The 9,082-nt window shown below is 37.7% G+C and overlaps 1 protein-coding gene across 1 annotated transcript in view; it reads left to right on the top strand.

Moving 5' to 3' along the window:
* The first annotated feature begins 3,350 nt into the window (after positions 1 to 3,350).
* Positions 3,351 to 9,082, top strand: part of LOC107732137 (threonylcarbamoyladenosine tRNA methylthiotransferase-like) — a 249,547-nt gene continuing 243,815 nt past the window's right edge. The window contains exons 1-3 of the mRNA XM_016543406.1: positions 3,351 to 3,626; positions 4,149 to 4,309; positions 7,514 to 7,626. Coding sequence (XP_016398892.1) covers positions 4,152 to 4,309; positions 7,514 to 7,626 — 271 coding nt within the window. The 5' untranslated portion in view covers positions 3,351 to 3,626; positions 4,149 to 4,151. The remainder of the gene's footprint in view (positions 3,627 to 4,148; positions 4,310 to 7,513; positions 7,627 to 9,082) is intronic.

The following is a 9,082-nucleotide window of genomic DNA, read 5'->3' as shown; positions in this document are numbered from 1 at the left end:
AAAGGAAAAATTGAAATCGCATCATATGACCCCTTTAAAGGATAAAGAGCAAGTTTCTCCAGTCTTAACTACAATTAATTCTTTCTCTAATGCTTCTGGACTCAAACTTAATTTATCTAAGTGTGAAATGATCTGATTATATGATACCATTGAAACTGAAATTGAAAATATACCAATTAAAAATCAAGTGAAATACTTGGGAATTCATATAACAAAAAAATTAATCAGTTGACAGTTTCTGAATTTTTGTGCACGATTATCCAAAACAAAGTATATTTTTAATAGATGGCTACAAAGAGATTTAGAGTGTGTGTTTTTTTATCCAAAACGGAAGGATTATCCAGATTTGTGTACCCTTCTGTCTTTAGCAGTAGATAGCTACACTTCTAAAGATATAGATAAGATTTTTCTTGATTTTATCTGGAATAAGAAATCTCACAAACTGAAGAAATATCTTTTATCAAACAAAAGGAGTGATGGGGGTCTTGAAGTCCTGAATTTTGATAATACTAACAACACATTTAAAATGAATTGGTTAAAAAGATGCTTGCTTGGATCCGATTCTATGTGGTATTTTATCCCTAATAATGTATTTAAAAATATAGGTGGCCTCTCTTTTTTGATTAAATGTAATAACTCCACTGGTAAATTATCTATTAAATTGGCTAGATTTCATCAACAAGCTCTATTTTTATTACCGTATAAATACTGCATACCCAATAAAATGAAAGAAGTGCATTTTAAGCTACCCCTGTAATGCTCTTTTGTCCAGGTACTGTGATGTAGTTGATATGTGCACCTTTTGTGGGAATGAAAGTGAAGACATTTGTCATTTATTTTTTTCATGTAATGTTTCTTCACTTTTCTGGAACGAGTTGAGTTCTTATTGTTTTTCCAAGGTTAATATGAATTGTAATTTACACATTTAAGATGTTATTTGTTATTTTGAAAACCAAAACAAATCTTTAGAATTTTAGAACTTTCTTATCCTTGTGGGAAAATCTTATTTTCACAAACAAAGGTTTCTTAAGAAAATACCTACACTTATAGATTTCTTATGTGAAGTAGAACTTTTAATAAAATTACTAAGAATAATTAATATAAAAAAATGTACTTTTTTGAAGAAATATGATGAGATCTTTCATGTACCATGATTGATACGTTTTTATTTATTTATTTTTATTTATTTATATTTTTCCCTAATTTTTGTACTATTTGGAAATGTTACATAGTACAAAAATGATTATACTTGTTTAATATATAATTTTGCTGGAATTGTTCTGATTCCTAAAATATGTGTTTGCACTATTGTATTTTTTTTTTTAAATATTAATAAAAAAAATCCCATTGGCTGCAGAAAAGCCAGAAAAGCAGACATTACGCAGCTAACCATAGACACAAATATCACGCTACATTTTTATTATATATTGCACTACGTTTTTGTGCAGAATTGGGATCGCTTTCATAGGTTATTAAATTGATAAAATATAGAAATCACATTCATTAAAAAAAAAAAAAAAACGGAGAAGTTGGAACTGAAATGCCATCCCCCTCGAAATTCCCTCCTCAGACTCCATTACCCCACATCCCCCCCATTTCCAGCCCTTTATAATATAATATAATATAATATAATATAATATAATATAATACGCCAAAAGAAGTGTATGAGGTGGCGGGATTGCACCTTTTAAGTTGGTCTGCCAACTGCAATTAAACTCCAGGGATGTTGGCAGACAGTGGGACGTGAACGGATCGGTTGGGAACGCTGGTTGGCAAGAGTCATATGGTTAAAACTTCTAAATTAAAAAATCGCGGAAATTTAAAAGATGAACTTGGAAGAAAAGCATGTTTATCAACTGGAGGTCGGAAAAGCGGTAAAATAATAAGAATGGGAAAGTCAAATGAAAAGAAGAAAGCGGTGGCGGGTAAGCACAGCTGTGTTGTGAATGGACCAGAGTGGGGAGATTCTGATATAGTGGATAGTGATGATAGTATGGAAACATGTCAAGGAAGCGGAAAAATGAGGGAGAAAGGAGAAAATAATTTTGAAGGGATTAGAGCAAAGAAAACCAGGCATTGTTGAAGTTTTGAAAGAGAAGTGGAAGAAAGTGATCATGAAGGTTTGAAATTTAAAATGATATTGAGATTTGGCGAGGAGAAGGGAATATAACTCAGAATAAGATCACATATGCAGAAGCTGTGATGATGGTGAATTCAAGAGAAGGAAGAAATGAAAGAAACAGAGCAGATAATCAAACCTCAAAAGAAATAGAACAGGTAAATAAAGAAAAAGTATTGGTTGACTTAAAGCAACTAGTTATTTTCATTGCAGGGGTAGTTAATGCCACAATGGAGACTAAATCTAAAACAGAAAGAATACAAATAATTGTGAAGGCAGCAGTACATCTACAGATGGATCCAAAGATGAAGAAAATAGGGTAGGCATAGGAATATACATACCAACATTGAATGTAAGTATTGGGAAAAGATTACCTGATCAGTTGTCAGTTTATACGGCAGAGATGATGGCGATTATTGTAGGGTTGCAGTGGGTGGAGGAAGTAAAACCTGATAGAGTGGTATGTTGTGTTGACTCTGTAGCAGCCCTTTACAGTATTCAAAACATGAAATCTAATAGAGAAGATTTAATGCTAGAAATCCATCAAAATTTATTTAGATTGCGGAGGCTTCAGATAGATGTGAGATTCTGCTGGGTACCTGCTCATGTAAATATAAAAGGGAATGAGAAAGCAGACAAAATAGCAAAGAAATCAACCAGGGCGAGCGATATTATAAATATTCCCTTTGGTAAAGGAGAAGCTAAGGCAATAATAAAAAAAGAAATGATGAAGAAATGGCAGGACAGATGGGACATGGATAATAGTGCAAGGAAATATTATAGTATATAGAAATTTATCAACGCACAGGGTGTGAATGGAAGGAATAGAGGGGAGGAGTCAGTTCTAACCAGGCTGAGGTTTGACCACACAGGGTTAAATAAAACATTGTTTTTGTTAGGTAAAAGTAAATCAGATGAATGTATGGAATGTAAAATCACAGAAAATGCAGAACATATATTGTTACATTGTAGGAAGTATAGGGAAGAGAGGATTAGATTAAACCAAAAGATAAGTCAGACAGGAAGGAAATGGAACCTTGAGGGTGTTTTGGGAACAACAGGAGAAGGGGTTAAAGATGCACAGATGCACAGGATGCTGTTGTGGAATATCTGAAGGATACAGGGGTATATTATAGGATTTAGATAGTAGTGCTATAATTTATTTATTAATTCTTTTTTTATTTTGTATTATTATTATTATTTTTTTGGATAATGTAAAGTGCATTCATTGAGATATAATCCATGCTGCATACTCCGATACAGTAGGTGGCGGTATGCACCTGATAAGTCATGGTTGCAATCCGCCATAAAACTAACAAGAAGAAGAAGAAGTTTGTCCTCTCACTCTTGCCGTAACACGTCGGGAGGTTAAAGGGGAAACGTTCCAACATGGCGCTCTGAGAGCAAAACAACCCGAACATAACATCGAACATAACTCGCTATTTTCCCTCAAACTGCCACGGATTTTGCAGCGTTTATTGCTACGACTGTATTTTCTGTCTTTCCGGTAAGTTCGCGCTCTTAGACTGTTTATTCGGAGTTTGTTTTAGCAAACACGTGGATCGTGCAAACACAGCAGAGCTGTGCAACATTGTTTCTTTTCACCTAATTATGATAAACTTTGAAGCTTTTCTGCTCTGGTGCTCGTGACGCATGTGCAGTATTGTCTAGTCGTGTCGTTTCACGGAATCAGAACTGTTATAGAGAACTCATCACGTGGGTAATTAATTGATCTGTTTACATGAACATCAAATACATATTAGGGCAGTGCTTTTAAACCACAATAATGTGTAATTTGATTGGATTTAGCTGTTTTTGCACTAGAGCAGGCATGGCTGTGAGGAATACATACTCAGTTTGAGTTTTATTAAAAGAACTGTAAATCTGATTTTGTTTTCATACCCTCACTGTCACCTTGCGCACCCCAGTAACCCCTGCTGTAACATAAACAGATACGTTTAAACTGATGTATGATTTGAGAAGTGCTGTATGATGCGGCTCATTAATGAAGCTTTACTCTGTTTCACAGATCATGCCGTCTGCTTGTGACTCTCTGCTGGATGATATTGAGGATATGGTGACCTCACATGACCCCACTCCTCACGAGCGGCAGTTTGCCCGGAGGAACATAGTGCCCCGTCCACGCAAACACCAGCTCCAGCCCGCAGGAGAAGAGCTGCAGACAGACAGGTCAGACACTGCTCTTCTCTCAGACTAAGCCAGTATGAAGGCATGGTCAGGATTTCACAGGTGCTCATGTGATCTAGCGGCGTCACACTGGATCTGCCCAGCTGTTTAACAAACCGTTAGCATTCAGCTGCTCTGTTCAATTCATGTGGATGTGCACTTTCACAGTCTGCCTTAAAAGTGCCCTAAAAAGCCCGTTGGACAGAAAACTAGTGTCACAGGTAGTGTTGTCACGATACTGGAAAATAATAAAATGAAAATGATAAACTCTGAAGCGCTCAGTCAGTGTTCGGCGAGTGAAAATATATCTGTGCTAAACTATTATACTTAGCCTCCAACTCACACACTGGCGAGTAAAATCTGAGAATTTATTAGCCATTGGCTAATATTAGACATCATTTAGTCGCCCAGATTGAAGATTTAGTCGCATATGCGTATTTACTCGCAATGTAGAGGGTTGTAATAGTTAATAATGAAATGTGAATATTGGATAATGATTACCTCATTCCTGAGGTAAATGCAACGTTAAGTGACATATTGTTCACAAGCTGTTTTTATTGGTGTCTCTCCGTGGTTAAAACGCTGATTGAACGATTACATGAGACATGATAAATTTCGGTAAGTTGTATTGTATGTGTCAGCGTACCTCCTTATGTTCATTCATCTTTGTTTTGTGCTATAACTTGTATTAAAGTGGAAGAGAGTCACGCTCTGTGCTGCTGCTTGAAGGCAACAACGATCATTGTTTGAGTTTGGTGAAGGAATTAACAGAAATTGAAAGAGGAGACTTCGTTTCTTATCAGAAGTTCTTAAAGGAACACTCCCCTAGAGTTAAACAGTTGAGTTTCACCGTTTTCGAATCCATTCAGCCGATCTCCGGGTCTGGCGGTAGCACTTTTAGCTTAGCTTAGCATAGATCATTGAATCTGATTAGACCGTTAGCATCTCGCTCAAAATGACCAAAGAGTTTCTATATTTTTCCTATTTAAAACTTGACTCTTCTGTAGTTACATCGTGTACTAAGACCGACGGAAAATGAAAAGTTGTGATTTTCTAGGCCGATATGGCTAGGAACTATACTCTCATTCCGGCGTAATAATCAAGGAACTTTGCTGCCGTACCATGGGTGCAGCAGGCGCAATGATATTACAGCTATTACATTACAGATATTATATTAGCACCATATATATATTATTACAGATAAGATATTACAAAGACACATTCATATAAGCCCCCAAATCAATATTGAGGATTTTCTTCCAATAGTTCGTGCATCATGAACAGTGAGTGATCTGCCTGCTACAGTATTTTTCTCTGTGCGTCCGTCTTCAGCGTCTGAGGCCTGCGTTAACGCCCGTTTACAGACTTCATATTTTCACATAAATGACATTTTGGAAAATGATTGCATTGCAACGCAGTTTGTGCAACTCCAGAACAGAGACGAGCTGCAATAAGACAAAAAACGTCCGGTTGCCGATCGCGTGAGTTCCAGGGGCAGCTCCTTAAGTTCGGCCCACTGATCTATATATAATGAGTCTATTATAGATCAGTGGTTCGTCCATCCTACACACACGTGACTGACCGCTCGCTCGCACCAACAGCAGGAGACGTGTTACTCTCTACACGCACTCAACCTGAGGGATTCCTACACTTTCAGTCTTTGAGGAGACATGAAAAACCGCGCATACCGCAGGAACCGTATAACAGAAAATATTAGCGGTTTTGAAACCGTGACATTTTCAAATCGCGGTATACTGAAACCGGTAATCGGCTCATGCCTACTTAAGACTAAAATTTTACTCTGAGTGGCTTTATGCATACGGCCCCAGAAGATTATAATTACTGTTCAGTAGGAGTTTGAGTGTGATTGGTTAATTCCAAACAGAGTACCATGTTGTGTTATAAAAGTGTGCACCTTTATGCAAGTCAGTTTCAGGTTTTTTATTTTTTACTTTAAAAAGTTTGTTTATTTCTTACATGAATTTTGTTGGTTTAATATGAATTTAAAGGTAGAAAAAGATCGGACATGATTTAATTAGATTTTTTTACATCGCAAAAAGCTTTAGCAGGAGTGTGCAGATGTTTTATACCCACTGTGTGTCATCAGCCATCAAAGTTCAATAGGTTGTTTGCAATCACGTGATTCTGATGACGCGAAATGCAGCTGGAGGGCAGGAAGTGATTTTTCTCCATAGAAATCACTAGCAGAAACTCAAAATGCCAGTGTTTTGCGTTGTTTATGGATGCTCAAATCAGATTCACTTTAGAAATAGCTTGTTTACAATCAGGGTTAGTTGCTTATAGCCCGCCGGCAGGCAAGTATTTAAATTTAGTTTAAAAATCGCTCCTCTTTATTACATAAGGATCACGTCCAACATGTTGTGATTATCAATCATTTTGAGTTTCTGCTAGTGATTCCTATGGAGAGAAAAATCACTTGCTGCCCTCCAGCTGCATTTCGCGCATCATCAGTGACGTCATGTGCAAACAACCTATTCCAGTAGTAAGAGGACACATGAAAGTACCAGATTGTGTAGCACCTGTGATGTGTTTTTATTGAGCATGTGCTGTTAAACAGGATCACAGCGCATCTCGTTCTCACAAAGATGCAGATTCAGTCTTCTGTGTTCTCGCGTCCTGGAGTTCGTTCTTTTAAGGTAGCCTGGCAAGATGACGACAAACAAAAACACAAGTACATTCTTTCTTACACTGTTCTTATACTTGAGAAACAGCCTTTGTCCTTCCTCTGCATCCCTGCTGGTTCTGACCCACAATGCCACAGTTCTGCTCTTAAACTATGGTCATGTGTCCCTGACTCTACATTAAACGAGACCTTACCTTTAAGAGGTCATATTTACATCATATTTATTACATTTTTAAAATCACATTTAAAGACTGTATGAACCCAAATAAACATGTTATGACAGAGACAAACATAAGATCAACATCTCAGTGAAACATGTTATTGTGTCCGGTACAGTTCACTCATTGAATATTGCCATCTAGTGGCTAAAGCTTGGAAGTAAATGTTTGACACCCTGGGGAATGTCAGATCTCTAACAACGTAATCAGACCAGACAAATGATCTTAAACCGTGTAGATTCAGACTTTTCTCCATTGTTTTCATGCTTTGTCTTTTTTTTAGATCCATGTGTGTCAGAATATCACAATCCTCTTTATAGATTGATCTTTCTGTCTTGTTTTCAGCGTGATTCCCGGCACACAGAAGGTCTGGGTGAGGACCTGGGGCTGCTCTCACAACAGCTCTGATGGAGAATACATGGCCGGACAGCTGGCTGCCAGCGGATATAAGATCACAGGTACACGTGAAAACAGATCAGACGCTTTTCCATTCAAGATTTCAGACATCGGCAGTGCAGTTTCTAGCGTCATGTTCACACTGGTTAGCAACAGCCTGAATTGTGTGTTTGTCAGCAACACCATTGTTATAATATTGATTGTGAGGTTAGTTTGAACCCCTGCTAGATGGGTGTCAGAACAAACTACTCTGATTAATTCAACGTGTTATTGACTTTTTAGTTTTAATTACTGGACTATAAAAGTTGTAATTACTGCCTCTTGTGCTTCTTATAGTTACAGTTTACTACATTTGTAAAACTAATCTCATACAATCGTCTACCTAATGTAACCTAACGTAAGGGTTTGACCAATGTGACGCTGCACCTCAAGACTGGAATTGAGTCCTCCAGCAATTTAATAGAAGACACTCTTATGAGAATGTGTTGGAGTGCAAACAAAGTGGAACCAGTAGACTATGTGAAAGTTTTACAAAACTACAAACAAAAGATGCTGTCATGTGTGAATATACTCAAAGCGAATTTCTGTTTTGTTCTTTGCTTAGAGGTAAAAAGAGTCATGTCAAGCCATGTCAGGTCACGTTTGTTTATAAAGCACTTTGTACAATAGATTGCTTAAAAGCAAGCAGCTTCATGGTATTTTTTTTTAAAGATGTATTTTTGGCATTTTTGCAAACGTACAGTATGATGAAGGGAAGCGAAGTGGGAGAGAGAGGGGGATAGGATCGGGAAAGGTCAGCGAGCCAGGACTCACACTCGGGCTATCGGTGCCGACAGCTTTATGGTATTAAACATGAAAACCAGCGTAGCTGTAGAATGCAAACAAAAGCAAAACAAAACGCATTACATTAAAGTAGAGATGCACCGATTGACCGGCCAGTGATCGGATCGGTGACCGGCTGTCAGTCTCACGTTTAGCCGATTCCAAGCCGATCCTTTTATTGCTAGCGGCGCCGGCAATGATGTCACAGCCACGCGCACACTCACAGTCGCGTGTAAACATGTCGTTTCGCGTGAGAATGATTCTAATTTTAATTGCATTCAGTGTAAACGGCGACTGATAATGTATTTATGTCGTGCCAGATGAGGCTTGCACAGCCTGAGTGAGTGTATGAGAGAGACCGCACACGCAGTCACTCACAGAAATTTATAGATGCATACTGCGGTAGAAAATCAAAGATATATACAAAATATGATTTAGGTAAGAAACATTATACGGCCATGATGTTTCCCCGAATATCAATATCTACACGATTGCAATGTGACACTGATTTTATGCAATAGTATTTCAATAAACAAGAACAACACAGCGGTGCTTCGTTACTGAATGAATCCACGTTTTTGAACGAATCGACTGAGTCAATGATTCAGTGGCCCATTCATAAAGACAGTCACTTGCCTCGTTTCTGAATGAATCAGCCGTTTGAATGAATCGGTTGAATGAATGAATGACTCACTC

This window comes from Sinocyclocheilus rhinocerous, unplaced genomic scaffold (genome assembly GCF_001515625.1).
Source record: "Sinocyclocheilus rhinocerous isolate Xijiao unplaced genomic scaffold, SAMN03320098_v1.1 scaffold1060, whole genome shotgun sequence".
NCBI classification, from domain to species: domain Eukaryota; kingdom Metazoa; phylum Chordata; class Actinopteri; order Cypriniformes; family Cyprinidae; genus Sinocyclocheilus; species Sinocyclocheilus rhinocerous.
This window is presented reverse-complemented; position numbering and strand designations above follow the sequence as displayed.